Source organism: Dermochelys coriacea, chromosome 1 (assembly GCF_009764565.3).
Source record: "Dermochelys coriacea isolate rDerCor1 chromosome 1, rDerCor1.pri.v4, whole genome shotgun sequence".
Taxonomy (NCBI): Eukaryota; Metazoa; Chordata; order Testudines; family Dermochelyidae; genus Dermochelys; species Dermochelys coriacea.
The window spans coordinates 147,669,818-147,687,853 of NC_050068.2; the positions used below are offsets into that span (position 1 = coordinate 147,669,818).

At 42.4% G+C, this 18,036-nt stretch overlaps 1 protein-coding gene across 11 annotated transcripts in view; it reads right to left on the bottom strand.

Annotated features, from left to right (window-relative positions):
- Positions 1-18,036, bottom strand: part of DMD (dystrophin) — a 1,935,994-nt gene that overhangs the window by 160,015 nt on the left and 1,757,943 nt on the right. For all 11 annotated transcript variants that reach the window (XM_043505382.1, XM_043505371.1, XM_043505378.1 and 8 more), the window contains one exon: positions 11,246-11,324. In XM_043505382.1, coding sequence (XP_043361317.1) covers positions 11,246-11,324 — 79 coding nt within the window. The remainder of the gene's footprint in view (positions 1-11,245; positions 11,325-18,036) is intronic.

An 18,036-nucleotide genomic window follows, 5' to 3' on the forward strand; every position in this document is an offset into this window, starting at 1 on the left:
CAAAGATACCCAAAGAGTGGAATGTTGTATCTAGATTTTAAAAAGTACACCTCTACTTGGAACTGGAGGCATGGGCATTGACTCTGTGGGTGCTCTAGGGCTCAAGCACACACAGAAAAAAAATTGAGGGTGCTCAGCACCCACCAGCCACAGCTGTTTAGTGGAGCTGCTGATCAGCTGTTTGGTGGCTGGCTGGAGGTGCTCGGGGGAAAGAGGAGAGTGGCGGGGGTGGAGTGGGGCTGGAAGAGGCAGAATGAGGGTGGGACCTCAGGGCAGAGGGCAGAGCAGGCCCAAGAGGCGGGGTCTCCGAGACAGGCAGGGCTGGGGCCTTCAGGGGGAAAGGAAGAGTGGGGGCAGGGCCTCAGGGTGGAGCGGGGGTTGAGCACCCAGTGGGAAAAATAAAAAAGTCAAAGTCATTGCCTATGATTGGAGGTGTAACTTCCAGCTTGGTAGACATACCTACACTAGCTCTGATAGACAACTACTTGGACAACTAGCCCTTCCCACCACTTGCGTGGGGGCAGAAAAAATTTGTCACCTGAAGGGAGACTCTGTGAAGCCAGACACTGCAGGAAGTATTGCCCAACAAGACCGGAGCGGTGGCCTTCTGACAGCCTAATGACTGACACATGAGGAAGCCATGAGGGAGCATTCTGAGCAGACTCCCTCCAGATCTTGCCTTGCTGTGAACCCCAGACTCTGGCTCCTAACTCCAGCTCAGCCCTGACTCTGCTACTTGCCTCCTGTCTGCACCTCCGCACCTGGCTCGACCCTAGCTCTGTTACTCAGTTGCTGATCGCAACTTCATAAGTGACCCATGTACACAGCCTGGCCCTGACACAAGCTAAACAATTGACTATGTATGTATTATGGGGCTGAACACTTATTTTGCTGGGTGCTGTAGAAATACACAAAAGAGACAATCCATGCACCAATTAAAACCTAAAACCAGTTTGATTTATTATGTCAAATCTTAAATTCTCATGATTAGCACAGGCTGAAGTAACATATGCAGCCTCTAGAATTGAAGAATAATAGCTTGGGGTCCAGATCCAATGCAGTCCATAGTCTCATCTTTAAGACTGGCAACAAAGTAGTCAAATAAAATAGGGTCTGATTTGTCATTTTTGAAAATCAATGGGAGTTTGATTGTGACTTTAATGGTTGTCTGTTCAGTATTAATGCCAAAACTGTAAATTGAAAAGGTATTTTTCTTCAATTGCAAATAATTTACATTAGAGCAAAATCTCTATGCAATGGAAAGTGACTAGGAAAGTATTTAGTTCTACAATTTATTAACTGCCATCTTTGTAAGGCAGAAATGGCAAGAAATAATGAAGAAAAGATTTTTCAGAACCTGAAATTTAAAATAACAGAATGTGAGGAAACAAGGAACAGTCTCAGGAACTCTGGACTTTATCCAAAGGATAACTAAATACGAGATTTAGTTTCCAAATCTTAAACACACATTTCCAACCATTATTTATCTACTTCTGAATGTTAACTAATAGTTCTAATGATGATTAACCATTTTCCATATAGAGTACTGGCATATGATGGCTTTAAAAAAATAGTTTGAGAAAACCGTTTCTGATCATTGGAGCTATTTGTTAAATACAGAATGGAAAAAAGCGACCTGTTCTTTATAATTTGAAATTTTAAAATACAGCTAGGTATATCCAATTAAACTTTAAGTCCTAGCTCTTTATATCAGGAGAATCCAACAAACCACAAAATACGAGACAGATGTAAACATGCCTTTTAAACATGCATGCCTAAATGTTTTTGCTTTTACCCAAATACCTATTGGTTCCCTATCTTGATAAAAATCTGGGTTCATCTCTAAACTTCTGATATTTTGGAGCCACAGATGGAATTAGCACTTCTAAGCAAGGAAAAAAACCCTTGTGATCTCCAAAACGAGTTACCAGGACTGGCTCTCGGCACCAGTAAAGCAAGCATGTGCTTGGGGCAGCAGAATTCCTGGGGTGGCATTCTGGCTATCATTTTTTTTTTCCTTGGGCAGTTGCGCTCTCGGAGCTTGGGGTGGCAAAAAACCTAGAGCCGGCCCTGTGAGTTACAGGTAATTGCCTGTTATAGCTGTGCATTATTTCATTGAGTCACATCATCAACATACTGTATGAGACAATCCTACAGGGATCAGGCTGTAAATTACAAGTTCTAACTGTATGTTTAAAAGTTGTCATACCTTTTATTTTTCAGCAATCACAAGTGGTGCATGTCAATGAGTTACAGCATTAAAAACCAGGATTGATGGCAGGCTGATTGAACAGTTAGTGGCATTAAAAACAGCCTGACATCTCTCCTACCTCTCATTTATTTTATCTCAAAAGGAAGTAATAACTATCTTTACAAATACAGATGGATCCTCCAACAACAGACAATGAATCCCATTCTCTGTAAAAGGCAGCATCACAGATCAAAACAAAAGGAGCCGACAAAGAATCATTATTACAGGGGAGAGAGTTGCAGCTCCATAGTTGAGATTGTGCTGAAATTTGTACTTAAAGCAGGACTGAAATTCCTGTGCTTCACACTTCAGTTACTGCATTTCAACTCCAAACTGAGCACAACAATCCTTCAGAGGACAATAGAATTTTCTATGTGATATTTTTAGTTTAATATTCACTAACTTTTGCAGAGGAAACATTTTAAAATGATCCTTTTTAGAAATTATACAGTTTTTCACACATTTGTGTGGGTCCTTCTAGCTAAACATCTGCAGTCTTCATAAACTACCAACTTCATCCACACATGCATTCATGTAACGTCTTGGATATGGCCATGGGCCACTTTTGACATTTATCAAACTCCATCTTAACAGCTACTTCTGTTAAGGCTGCCAGCCTTAGCCTTTAACTCGTATATTTTAAGGTCAGAGGGGACCATCATGATCTCTACTCTGTCCTCCTGTATATTGCAGGCCACAGAGCCTCAGCCACCCACTTCAGTAATCAACCCATATCCTCTGAGTTACTAAATCTTCAAATCATGATTTAAAGGATTCAAGTTACAGAGAATCCACCATTTACACTAGTTTAAACCTGCAAGTGACCCATGCTGCAGAGGAAGGCGATAACCCCCCAAGGTCTCTGCCAATCTGACCCAAGGGAAAATTCCTTCCTGACCCCAAATATGATGATCAGTTAGACCGTGAACATGTGGGCAAGACCCTCCAGCCAGACACCTGGGAAAGAATTCTCTGCCGTAACTCAGAGCCCTCCCGTTCTAGTGTCCGATCACCAGACATTGGAGATATTGCTGCTAGAAGTCGCAGTTGGGCCACATGCCATTGTAGACAGTCCCATCAAGCCATCTCCTCCACAAACTTATCAAACTCAGTCTTGAAGCCAGTTAGGTTTTTTGCCCCCACTGCTGCCCTTGGAAAGCTGTTCCAGAACTGCACTCCTCTGTTGGTTACAAACTTTTGCCTAATTTCAAACATAAACTTGTTGATGGCCAGTTTATATCCATTTGTTCTTGTGTCCACATTGGCACTTAACTTAAATAACTCCTCTCCCTCCCTGGTGTTTATCCCTCACCAGCTCCAAAGCTCACTGATACCATGGGGATTCAGGGAGACTAACTAGGCATCAGGGGCCAAGGGGTAAGCTCTGGGAAAGAGATAGGGGTCTGTGGAACTATGGAGGAGTTCATGGGGGATAAAGAAGGCAGTCAAAGAGAACTTGGCTTGAGGAGGCCGGTGGGGTTGAGCAGAGTATTGAGGGACAAAGTAAGAGGAATTTAGCAGGAATGTGTGGGTGGCCTGGGGAAAAAAGCTTGTGTGCAGGGAGAAGAGTGGGGACTGTCGTTAGCTCCTCTGGCACTACTGGCTTGATCCCCTGCCAAGGGAAGACTTTAAAATGCTGATGCCTCAGCACAGACACACTGTGCCACTTCTCCGAAAGGAAAAGGAGTGAGTAGATATGTGGTGGAGGTCTGGGGAAAAGAAAGCAGGACAGTGGGGTTGGGAGTGGAGGGGGGAGAAAATGAAGAAAAAGTGGGTCTTGTGCCTAGAGGTAGAGACCCAGAAAGTGGAAGAGCTCCTTTCCATGCCCCACATTTCTCCTTAAGTTCTTCTTTCCCCCCCATCCATAGCTTCATCCAAGCACCAAGCTCCCAGCCTCATGCAGCCCCATCTCCAGCCACATAGATACAATTATAACTCTGTAACTTCCAACCTGCCCAATTCTGAACAATAACTAGGTCACCAATAACTTTTCTGAAACATTACAGAAAACATCATATCTTGCACCCAGCCATACAGATCTCATATGCCCCCTGCATAGAATTACTTGCAAAGTAATCTATTCAGATCCCATCCATCCCATCTTAATCCCAAAACACAAACAAATAGCCAGTAAACATGGCTGGAGTTGAAGAGTGCCTGCCTGATCATTGTTTAGAATGAGTGTGGAGTTATGGTTGAAAAGAACTAGCTGAGCTTGAGAGGGACAACTTATGAGGGGAGTTTAACCGGGGTGCTGAGAGACTTAGTGGCTTATTGCTTTGATTACTACAGGTGCACTGGTGGGATGTGCAGCCTAGCAACCTTAACTCCAAGTTAACGATTTTGTGGTGAATATACATGTGAAATAAATCCACAGAGTGGAATCCTCCTGATCCTATTTTCTTTTAAGTTGCCATCACTAGATTGTTGTTGCCATCACTAAACTGACCTTTTTTGGCCTCACTTGCTTTCATTGTGCTGCAAGACCCATTTAAAAAGCATGAATTCACCCCTGATCTGACCTCCCACTTCACTGGGAGGCATCCTTATTTTTCACACATTTGCTCCCAGAAGTATAACTACAAAAGCAATGCTCGCAGGAATGACTGCACATCTCTCAGTGCTGGCCAGCTGATATTCTGACATCACAGCTTCCCAACAAACTGCCTGTAGCAGTAGTGCTGCTGGGAACGATGTAAATGCAAGGTGGCCTTATTAGTGGAGAGCACACTACTCAGTGTAGCCAATGGACTTGTGGAGCCATCACCAGCCCTCAAATTGCTGAATATTAATGCTCCAGAAGCATTTTGTAAATACTTACAGTATGTCCAGTATTTAAAGGAAATAAAACCAGCTGTTTGACTTAAGTCCTATATGTGTGTATATGTATGCACGCACGCACCACTGAAATACAAGGCAAGTCTTCCCTGTGCCCTAGCTGCTTTCAAAGTAACCCTAACATCTGGCCCGTGGGACTGTCCTGCCTAGCCCCTAAGCTCCTGGCCCAGGAGGCTAGTCCCCGGCCCCTCTCCCATTGTCCCCCCCCCCCCCGCAGCCTCAGCTCACTGTGCCATCAGCGCAGTACTTTGGGCAGCAAGCTCCTGGGGCAGCACAGCTGCAGAGCCGTGGCCTGACCCAGTGCTCTGCACGGCGTGGCTGCCTGTCCTGGTGCAGCCGTGCCGCCAGCCACCGGTGGTCCAGACAGCATGATAAGGGGGGGAGGGTGGATAGAGGCCAGGGGAGTTCAGGGGATGGGCAGGGGCCAGGGGTGTGGATAGGGGGCGGGGTAGTCAGAGGGTGGGGAACGGGAGGGTTGAATGGGAGCAGGGATCCCGGGTGGGGCAGTCAGGAAGGAGAGGAGGAGTTGGATGGGGCGGCGGGGGGCAGTCAGGGACAGGGGTTCTGGGGGTGTTCAGGGGATGGGGGAGGGGGAGTGGGGTGGGGCAGAGGTCAAGGGGGGCAATCAGGAAGGAAGGGGGGGTTGGATGGAGCGGCGGGGGGCAGTTAGGGGGGGTGTCTGGGGCGGTCAGGGAGATGCGGTGATTGAATGGGGCAGGGGTCCTGGGGGGCAGTCATGAAGGAGAGGGGAGCTTGGATGGGGCAGGGGACTGGGGGCGGTCAGGGGACAGAGAGTGGGGTGGAGGGTGGATGGGCAGGGGTCATTGGGTGGCCATCAGGGGGCAAGAAGCAGGAGGGATTGTATAGGGGGTGGGGGCCGGGCCATGCCTGGCTGTTTGGGGAGGCACAGCCTCCCCTAACCGGCCCTCCATACAATTTCAGAAACCTGATGCAGCCCTCAGGCCAAAAAGTTTGCCCACCCCGACCTAGAACCAGTACAGAATGGTCCACGATTTGGGGGCTGCAAAGCTGGTTTTCCATTCCCCGCCCACAATGCCTTCTCACCTGCACCAAGCTCTGCTTTGATGCTACTCAGCATCTGGCCCATAGTAACTAAGATATACAATATGTACTTTTTTAAAGTAAAGAATCTGCTTTTTAAGCTATTATAATACCGAGAAGCAGTATTTTAAGGTACAATGAGAACCAATGGCTGGAAGTTTAAGCTAAACAAATTTTGACTAAAAAGCCAGGCAGCGGAGTGTGCTTGTGGTGGATTCTCATCAGTGGAAATTTTTAACTCACGTGTGCGTGTTTTTCTAAAAGATACACGCATACACTGTGTGTTCAGATACAGATATTGGACTTGAAGCAGGAGTTACTACAGGATAATTCTACAGCCTGTGTTATGCCAGAGGTCAGGCTAGACAATCACAGTGGTGCCTTCTGACATAAAAATCTATGAATTTATTGAAATTAGAAGGCAATATAAGAGTTGACATTTTGGTATTCAATATAAACTACACCTGCTAAAGTGAAACACTAGATTTATATCAAAGTTCTTGGTTTTAACTTTCCACACGCTGTTCAACTTGAGAAATGAGCTAATGGTGTGATTCCGCTGCTTCCATACACAGAGTGCACTAGCTCTTATAGAGCTAGTGTGAGTATAAATAGCAGTATCGCCACAGCAGCATGGACAGTGGCGGCAAAGGTATGGCTTAGCTGTGCTGCATAAACACCCAGTGGTTACAGGCAGGTTTGTATTTGGCAAGTCTAAGCTGTACCTCTACTGCCTTGACTCCTGGTACTACAGCTACACTGCTATTTATATTTGTTCTAGCAGGACAGCTTGACAGGGGGAACTAAAGCCCCCCGAAGCCCTCAATTGTCTACTCCTGTGCTAGGCAAAATGGATAAGTGAAGAGAGAGGGGAAGGTTTCAGTTTGAATTTACTTCCATTAGTTAATGTAGATAGTTAATATTATTTTAAATGTACTAAACCCAGTGGGCTAAACCCCAAAGCTTTTCTTTTGCCTCCCTCTTCCACAAGCTCTCAGAGTTTGCATAAAATAGGATGCAGATTTGAACAACCTTCAGACTGCACTGTGCCATCAGATTTTATGCTGATTTGACACACCATGGCACCTGGTTTGGGTTTTGCCAAACAGCTATGGTGTTAATTTCCCGCCTTTGTTTATCAAATTCATAAACAAGATGCTTTACCTGTGGTAAACAGCTAATAAACAATTTAGAAACCAGTTTCTTACTAAAATTATAATGCACTATTAAAACTTATACTTTTAAAAATAAATTTATTTGTGATTGGTGGAAAAACAAGTTTGTCCTCAATGCCAGTCTACATGGAATTGTTTGATAATGCTATATAGGACTGAATATCAATGTCTTTCAGGCAGAATGATTACACCTGCATCACTAATCACATGGTATAGCAGAAATAAAACATTTAAACACAACATTGGCACAGACTGTCTACTTCTTTGAAAATAAAATCTGTCTCTCAACATCTATTTTTGATAAATGCCTTGGTGGTTTCCCCTTGGAATGTATCAAGGAGACCATTATCCTGTGACTGTGCTCTATTCCATTGATATAATCTCTTAAATAAAGTTCTATTTACTTTCGTTTAATCGCAGTACAATAGGCCAAAGACGTGGCTTCCAAGAAGCTTCATTTCAGTCTCTGCCTTGATGCTTTGAAGCTGTTTCAAGTTGTCTTTCAGTGCACTTCAAAACATCCCTGATAAAGTTATGGGGGTGAGGGGGAGTTGAATTGCTGGCAAAGACAATAATGGTTTGTTACAGTATTGAAAAAAAGTTTAAATAACGGCTATTCTTCCGCTAGGTTGGGTTTTTTGATCCCCCCACAAGTCTGCTAAGTAGACGAACTATGCAAGACCTATAACTGTAAATGTTTTTCTTATGGGCCCAACTTGCCCCTTGTGAGTTTCCACACTATAGCTGCCATGTGAAAAGTGGCCACCATTTTACTTTGGCCATATGAGTTTTGCTCAGTAGGAGCCAATGAACTTAGCTGAAGTCATTGTCTTCTGCCATCCCAGGGTTAACCTCTGATAAAAAAACCCCTAATCTGAAGATCTAATTTTTTATCTTTAAACCCTTATCCACCGAAGAGGCCCATCCTGTATCATTCCTACAAGGTGCCACGTTCCATCCAAACTAACACTAAATAGCTCAGAAATTCTTGCCAATTGGGAATTCTCACATTTGTCGTTTGAAGTTGAGCTGTTGGGTTTAGTGTGTGGGTGCTGGGTGGGGTTGGTAGCCTGTGATACATAGGAGGTCAGACTAGATGATCTGGTGGTCCCTTCTGGCATTAAGCTCTATGACTCTCTGATTTAAAACATATAAATCACAAGAAAAACAAGCAGTGGGGGCAAGGGGAGGTATATTCCTGCATAACACAGGCCACTGAATTTCCCTGAAGTAATCCTGTTTGAATTTGAGCTAAAACATACTTTTAAGAAAAACAGCTAATCTGGATTTAAAAGATTTCCAGGGATGGAGAATCCACCAAAGCCCTTGGTAAATTGTACCAATGGCTAACTAATATTGATTCACAGTCAATAACCAGAGTTGAGCTGAGCACAAATGTATGGGTTATCTTAACAATGGGGATGGCTCACTGATTCAGTAGTATCTTTATTGCATTCAGCAAAATTAATGGTAACCAGACAGCCAAACATTCTATATTTTTGTTGGGTTTCCGGCTTCTAAATTTCTCCATAGCAAGACTATCCCCTGTTTTACTGAACCAACTTTCCAAAATCAGCATGTATTAATTTCATCCTCTTAAAGAAACAGAAATGTAAGCAGCTACCACAAAGAACCTAACAAGGACATCTACCTGCTCATCTGTGCATTTATTCCTAATATCAGGTAGTGCAATGGGTATATTCTCAGAGGAACAGTAGGGTTAATTAATATTTGTGTCTATGTAAAGCAATAGATAAATAGATTGGGTGCTGCAGATGCTAAATTTCAGTCTTGCCCAAATTTGTGATTTTTTTCCCCCCAGGCAAAAAACATTTGCAAGCTGAAAGCAGGGTTTTATTAGAATAGGTTTCATCCTTAATGTAGTGTTGTAGATCTGTGATGCAACAGTTGGTATCAATAATTAGCAGGATTGTTTTGTCTTGTTACTACTACGTGATTATATATATTACAATCCAGGAAGTTTTTGGAGAGTGTTGGGGACAACTTCCTGCTGCAAGTGCTGGAGGAACCAACTAGGGGCCATGCTCCTCTTGACCTGCTGCTCACAAACAGGGAAGAATTGGTAGGTGAAGTAAAAGGTAGGGTGGTAACCTGGGCAGCAGTGACCATGAGATAATCGAGTTCAGGATCCTGAAAAAAGGAAGTAAGGAGAGCAGCAGAATATGGACCCTGGACTTCAGAAAAGCAGACTTTGACTCCCTCAGGGAACTGATGAGCAGGATCCCCTGGGAGGCTAATATGAGGGGGAAAGGAGTCCAGGAGAGGTAGCTGTATTTTAAAGAAGCCTTATTGAGGGCACAGGAACAAACTATCCCAATGTGCAGAAAGAATAGCGCATATGGCAGGCAACCAGCTTGGCGTAACAAAAAAATCATCTGTGAGCTTAAACACAAAAAGGAAGCTTACAAGATATGGAAACTTAGACAGATGACTAGGGAGGAGTATAAAAATATTGCTGGAGCATGCCTGGGTGTAATCAGGAAGGCCAAAGCACAATTGGAGTTGCAGCTTGCAAGGGATGTGAAGAGTAACAAGAAGGGTTTCTATAGTTAAATACACTCGAGAGTAGGGATAGGGTCCAGAGTGACCTAGACAAATTGGAGGATTGGGCCAAAAGAAATCTGATGGGGTTCAACAAGGACAAGTGCGGAGTCCTGCACTTAGGACAGAAGAACCCCATGCACTGCTGCAGGCTGGGGACCAACTGGCTAAGCAGTAGTTCTGCAGAAAAGGACCTGGGGATTACAGTGGACAAGAAGCTGGATGTGAGTCAACAGTGTACCCTTGCTGACAAGAAGGCTAATGGCATATTGGGCTGCATTAGTAGGGGCATTGCCAGCAAATCGAGGAAAGTGATTATTCCCCTCTATTCGGTACTTGTGAGGCCACATCTGGAGTTTTGTGCTCAGTTTTGGGCCCCCCTCTACAGAAAGGATGTGGACAAATTGAAGAGAGTCCAAAGGAGGGCAATGAAAATGATTAGGGGGCTGGGGCACATGACTTATGAGGAGAGGATGAAGGAACTGGGATTATTTAGTCTGCAGAAGAGAAGAGTGAGGAGGAATTTGATAACAGCCTTCAGCTACCTGAAGGGGGGTTCTAAGGAGAATGGAGCTAGGCTCTTCTCAGTGGTGGCAGATGACAAAACAAAGAGCAATGGCCTCAAGTTTCAGTGGGGAAGGTCTAGGTTGGATATTAGGAAAAACTATTTGTCTAGGAGGGTGGTGTGAGCACTGGAATGGTTACTTAGGGAGGTAGTGGAATCCCATCCTTAGAGGTTTTTAAGGCCTGGCTTGACAAAGCCCTGGCTGGGATGATTTAGTTGAGATTGGTCCTGCTTTGAGCAGGGGGTTGGACTAGATGACCTCCTGAGTTCTCTTACAATCCTAATCTTCTATGATTATGCACACATATGAAAACTACAGCTAGTGACATTTTATACATCATGTAAGAAAAGTATATGAATTCAAAGTCAGTATATACTGAAAATGTATAAAGAACTTGGGGTACAAGTACCATACAAATTTGAAATAATTATAGATATCAGAAAGTCTGTTTTATTTAATTAGTCAGCAACAACTCCCAGCTTTCAAACTAGAGTGGACAAGTATAATACAGGAATAATCCTGCACTGGTAGAGAAAGAGGTAAGGGGCCCTGATATTGGTAGGCTTTTCCCATCTATACTGGATTTTATTGAATCAGTACACTTCTATACCAAGTTTTAGCCCACAATTTATTTTTTACCATTGAGTTGCTAAAACCATCTGCAATGGGGTTTAAAATGGAAACTATTGCAACTCTAGTTGACACCAATGGCAGGGCTGGCTACCTAACAGAGGTTTTAATTTCTAAGGAGCACTGCTCAAGTTATGCAAGAAAAACTAAAAATGACTTACTGGAAAGGAAGTGCTGAGATGTAGGGCCAAAATCCCTGTGGGCTTCATGCAACTGTCTGATGCGCTCATCAATGGCCACCTGTGAAAGATGAGAAAAATGACTCTCCTCTCAAACATGTAACAAATAGCAATTAAAGTAGGTGTCTACTTCATTAAAGAAAGAGTTTTGTTTGTCTAAGACAAAAGAACACTCATGCAACAATTTATAAACCAAAGGTTTGATTGCAGTTTACCAGATTGAATCCAAAGACCAGGGAGGTCAACAATGTTTTTCTACCAATTTAAATGGCATTGGATCAGGCCAACAATAAACAGCTTGATAAACCCCTTTCTGTTAAATCATCTGAACGGCCTCCAGCCAAAATAAATAATAAAAAGATTCTGTTTTCTCTCTTGCAAACATTAAAATGGGAAACAAACCCCTCTTTTATTACCTGAATTTGAGTGACTATGACATGAACATTTTTGAGAGCAAACAGCATAAAATAACAACAAGTATAAAAGAAAGTAACTCATGTAGTATGAAGATGCCCACTGCACATATGTAGTACCACAATGCTGGTAATCAACTAGTGTTTGGGTACAAGCATATTCTTTGTTCGCCCATCCCCTTGACCTTTTTCCCCAGTATGGTACTGTCCTTTGAAGAAAATTTTTTTAGTGTCTTGTTGGGCTGATGTATTGCATGAAGACACAACTACTGTACAATTATGGTTTAATTTTTAAAACCCCAAAATCTCTGTGTGTCTCAGTATAAAACAGAGTGTCTAGACAGGAGGGCAGTATGATAACCTTGTACAGAAAATTCCAAACAATATGAGTGATATTCACTAACAACTTTATGTACTATATTTCAAAGGACAATGTCAGTAGGCTTAGGTCTAAATTTAGCATTTAGAAACCAAAAATACCTAAAGCTATAATAGTAATTCTCAGAAATGTTTTAAACAAAATAACTAATAGGAAGCAGATTAACTGAATGTAAGCATTTCCCTGCAAGGTCTGCAAACCAAACAATGGAGCACTATATTAGTACAGGAAAAGCAGAAAGGGGAACAGATTAAGTTTGGTTTTGTTGTCCACATTGAGAGAGATGTATAAATAGGTAACAAACCCAAAATATGATGAAAAAGGAAATTCAGGTTTTCAGGTTTAATATTTGTAGGTGTTGGCAGTAGCACGTTCACCCTTTTGACCACCTTTTGAGTGGCTGGCCAATGTTTGGGGTCTTGTGGTTTGTTACCATTAGGAGAAGCAATTCATGGAGAAGTCAGGTATTTCTTTGATGCAATTCCGTTTATTTACAAAGAATGTACAAAGTCCTGTTTCCCTCAACACAGTAGGGCTCAAACAACAGGAGGTAATTTCTTAGTTCACAGTTGCAAGTCTCTTTCCAGTCAGCACTCTGCCCCCCCAAATCCTCTCTCTTGGTTGTCCCAGTGTCACCATTGCAAGTGCTTCTCTTGCTATCTCCTTGGTTTTCTTGTGCCTTCTATGTCTTCTTCTGACTGCCTCTGGCTGCTTCCCAGTCACAGATACACGGAGACACTCTGTGTTTGCAATCAGCCCCCTGAGAAAGCCTTCCACCCACAAAACTCAGCTTCTGTGCTTTGGGCAATGGCTCCCATTATTTCAGCTATCTTACTTTATAAAGGAGCTTAATTGCTTCTTAACTTTTGTGGAATGAAGGGTGGCTATCATGCCCACCAGTATCAAGAAGTCTGTGATTGCTTACAGATCAAAGATATACTTGTGGAAGCTAACACCACCTTTAGCATAACATTATTATTTATTTTAACCTGACAATGACCTTTCAATGAATCATAGTCCTCCATAATTTCAAATACTGGTTTTCAGCTCAATAAAACATTATTTTTTTTTTTAAAATGAGCCATGCTGACGAAAATAAAAAGTATGTGTCTGCTCTTTAGACCCTCTAAATAATCTCAAAACACTTCATTTGTTTTGAGAGGGTTCTTTATAGAAACCTAAGGCTCTTCCTGTCTTTGATGCAACTATTCCAGGTCTTTCTTCATTATTAGAATTTACTTATCAATACACAAAACAATATTCCATTTTAAGTTTTAACTAACAAAGGACAATGAAAAACAAAGATGATAAAAATCACAATCTGACTCACACAGTCCTAAGAGTCTATTGAGAATGAGGGCTCTGCAAGGTATACAATAGACATCAACTTTTTTTATGCTATGATAATGACAAATCTGAGCATGTGATTTTGGGTAAAGATTTTGAAGCATCAAGATATTTGTGCCTACTGCCAGTTCAGAGGCCACAAAACTCTATGTATTATATAAAACTGGAAAAAGTCATGTATTTCTCTGAACTGCGTGAATTTTGGTCAAACTGAAATTTTTGTCTAATATGTAAACCCAGCAAAATGACACACTAAACACCATGGTGAATTTGTAAACTGAACAACTCTATGTAGCCTTGCATGCTAGCCTGGACATATCTATCTCTACAGAGGTATATTTTGTCAATTTAAAGATGAATAAAACATAGGAAAGCCTTGATTACTCTCCAAGACTAATCATTTGAGCTGTTAAAAGTTATCCCATCAGTTATCCCTGCCAACCCACACAGTACTGTTTATCAAGGTATCAGTGTACTGTGTGTATACTCATATACCAAATGGTACATACAGTTTTAGTGATAGAGTAATGAAGGTGAACTTTTATTTTCCATGACTTTTACAAACTCTAAAACAATCATAAAATGACAGAGTTAGTGCTCACAGTAAAAGCTACGTGTGAGCAAACAACAACTACTTAAAATTATAATCAACATACTTATGCCTGTGCCTGTTCCAATTTAAGCCAGTGGGGAATTTGCCATTGACTTCCATGGAAGGAAGTTTGGGTCTATCAACAGGCTTCTCATCTGGTAAGTAATATTGTATGAAAAATTTCTCATTGGCTCACAAAAATAATTTCTTTGGCACATTAGCTAAATGTACTTGCTCAAGGCTGAATCTTGCCACAGAAATGAGTATTTGCTTCTGATGAAAATAGCAACATTTTCTCTCTGAATTAAATGTATTCATTTCACTCAAAAACATCAGTTTTTGAATGCAAGAATACATAAAGTAATGTCATACAGTTCAACAGGTAACAGCCTTATTGCTAAGCAGACAAAGAAATTAATCTACTCTTGCTTCAGATAGTCAACTCCTAGGAGTACCCATTTAATCAAACAACCAAATGAAAATTCATGGGTTTTGATAGCATAATTTGGGTGTGTGATGAGCAGTAACTTGCTTTGCTCTTGCTCCTTATTTAAAAGGTTGATGATCAGCAAGATGAATAAAAGTCAGATTCAGATGCCCCTCCTTATATTGAGTAGTACCTTTCTCCACAAGTAATGCCACTGCTTGTGGTGTCAACTGCTACTCAGTGTAAGTACAGGTTATCAGAATTTGGTCTAAAGAAAAAGGCCCCACCTTTACTGCCTGATTCAGATTTTAAAACAAACATCAAAATCTTACATAGTCAGAAGTATGGAATTATACATTCCTTTCTCTTCAATGTGACTGATACTTTGCAAAAGATGTACATTTCATCATGTCCTTCGTCCACAATTTTGTGCTACAGTTGTTTGCTTTCAATCATAAGATAGAAAATTAAAGAGCAACAGCAGTGCAGCAGACATTAAAACACTGATTTTAATTAAAAACACTGTAACCATGTAAAACTATAGAGAGATGAAATATGACAGCTTCTGTTCAATCTAAAAATAAATTATAGTGCTTAAAAGCATTCATTCCTTCTTTTAAAACATAAGTGAATCTGAAGAGATTTATTAAAAGGAGTTATTCCTCTCTCTCCCCATTACCCAGTCCCAACACAGTGAATTGAATTTATGTCTGTTTATCAGATAAATAGATTACAGATGGTAACAAAAGAAAAGCCATGTCACACGGTTACTGGAAACAGTTTCTCTAAATCCGCACAGACACACCCCTGGAGCCCCGACGTGAGGTATTCTATCTGCTACGCAAGATTCATAAAGCTGGAAATCCTGGACACCCCATCATCTCAGGCATTGGCACCCTGACAGCATTGTCAGGATTGTCTGGCTATGTAGACTCCCTCCTCAGGTCCTATGCTACCAGCACTCCCAGCTATCTTCGAGACACCACTGACTTCCTGAGGAAACTGCAATCCATCGGTGATCTTCCTGAAAACACCATCCTAGCCACTCTGGATGTAGAAGCCCTCTACACCAATATTCCAGTCAAAGATGGACTACAAGCCGTCAGGAACAGTATCCCCGATAGTGTCACGGCTAACCTGGTGGCTGAACTTTGTGACTTTGTCCTCACCCATAACTATTTCACATCTGGGGACAATGTATACCTTCAAATCAGCGGCACTGCGATGGGTACCCTCATGGCCCCACAGTATGCCAACATTTTTATGGCCGACTTAGAACGCTTCCTCAGCTCTCGTCCCCTAATGCCCCTACTCTATTTGCGCTACATTGATGACATCTTCATCATCTGGACCCATGGAAAAGAAGTCCTTGAGGAATTCCACCAGGATTTCAACAATTTCCATCCCACCATCAATCTCAGCTTGGACCAGTCCACACAAGAGATCCATTTCCTGGACACTACGGTGCTAATAAGTGATGGTCACATAACTTTCATCCTATACCGGAAACCTACTGACTGCTATTCCTACATACATGCCTCCAGCTTTCACCCAGAACACACCACACGATCCGATGTCTACAGCCAAAGCTCTATGATACAACCGCATTTGCTCCAACCCCTCAGACAGAGACAAACACCTACAAGATCTCTATCAAACATTCTTACAACTACAATACCCACCTGCTGAAGTGAAGAAACAGACTGATAGAGCCAGAAGATTACCCAGAAGCCACCTACTACAGGACAGGCCCAACAAAGAAAATAACAGAACGCCACTAGCCATCACCTTCAGCCCCCAGCTAAAACCTCTCCAACGTATCATCAAGGATCTACAACCTATCCTGAAGGACGATCCATCACTCTCACAGATCTTGGGAGACAGGCCAGTCCTTGCTTACAGACAGCCCCCCAAACTGAAGCAAATACTCACCAGCAACCACACACCACACAACAGAACCACTAACCCAGGAACCTATCCTTGTAAGAAAGCCCGTTGCCAACTCTGTCCATATATCTATTCAGTGGACACCATCATAGGGCCTAATCACATCAGCCACGCTATCAGAGGCTCGTTCACCTGCACATCTACCATTGTGATATATGCCATCATGCGCCAGCAATGCCCCCCTGCCATGTACATTGGTCAAATTGGACAGTCTCTACGTAAAAGAATAAATGGACACAAATCAGACGTCAAGAATTATAACATTCAAAAACCAGTTGGAGAACACTTCAATCTCTCTGGTCACTTGATTACAGACCTGAGAGTGGCTATTCTTCAACAAAAAAACTTCAAAAACAGACTCCAACAAGAGACTGCTGAATTGGAATTAATTTGCAAACTGGATACAATTAACTTAGGCTTGAATAGAGACTGGGAGTGGATGGGTCATTACACAAAGTAAAACTATTTCCCCATGTTATTTCCCCCCACCGTTTCTCAGACATTCTTGTCAACTGCTGGAAATGGCCCACCTTGATTATCATCACAGAAGGTTTTCTTCCTTCCCGCCCTCCCCCTCCTGCTGGTAATAGCTCATCTTAAGTGATCACTTTCCTTACAGTGTGTATGATAAAACCCATTGTTTCATGGTCTCTGTGTATGTATATAAATCTCCCCACTGTATTTTCCACTGAATGCATCCGATGAAGTGAGCTGTAAGTCATGAAAGCTTATGCTCAAATAAATTTGTTAGTCTCTAAGGTGCCACAAGTACTCCTTTTCTTTTTGCGAACACGGCTGTTACTCTGAAACCTTTCTCTAATCATAGAATATCAGGGTTGGAAGGGACCTCAGGAGATCATCTAGTCCAACCCCCTGCTCAAAGCAGGACCAATCCCCAACTTTTGCCCCAAATCCCTAAATGGCCCCCTCAAGGATTGAACTCACAACCCTGGGTTTAGCAAGCTAATGCTCAAACCACTGAGCTATCCCTCCCCCAATGTTGGGGCTTAAGCTTACAAACGTTTGTCATAGCAGTTCCAGAAATGAGGATTTGGAGGACTTGGGTCTGTTACTTAGGCCTGGTCTACACTAGCAAATTAGGTCAATATAATTACATTGTTCAGGGGTGTGAAAAATCCACACCCCTGAGTGATTCAGTTAAACTGACCTAGCTTCCTGCATATACAGCACTAGGTCAACGGGAGAATTCTCCAGTTGACCTAGCTAGCACCTCTCGGGGAGTATCTACATTAATGGTAGAACCACTCCTGTCAGCAAAGATATCATTGTCACTGAAGCATTACAATGGTGCGGCTGCAGTGTTTTAAGCGTAAACAAGCCCTTACCTTTCTCCTCTTTCTTTGTTTGTTTTGTCTGCTTTTTAGTTGGACATATTTTGATTTGGAGGCTTTCACTGTGAATGCAAAACCAGATGAGACAAAGTATCTCTTTTTTAGACCAACCCCTGCCCTCCGCCCCGCGAAACTGCCACCAAAACCAAAAACCCACAAACAAATGAACATACTTCAGGTGATGTTGTTTGCAGAGTTCTTGTACCCATGTTGGTCTCAGGATATTAGCGAGACAAGGTGAATGAGGTAATATCTTTTATTGGATCAACTTCTGTTGGTAAAAGAGTCCAACTTTCGAGCTACACAGACCTGAAGA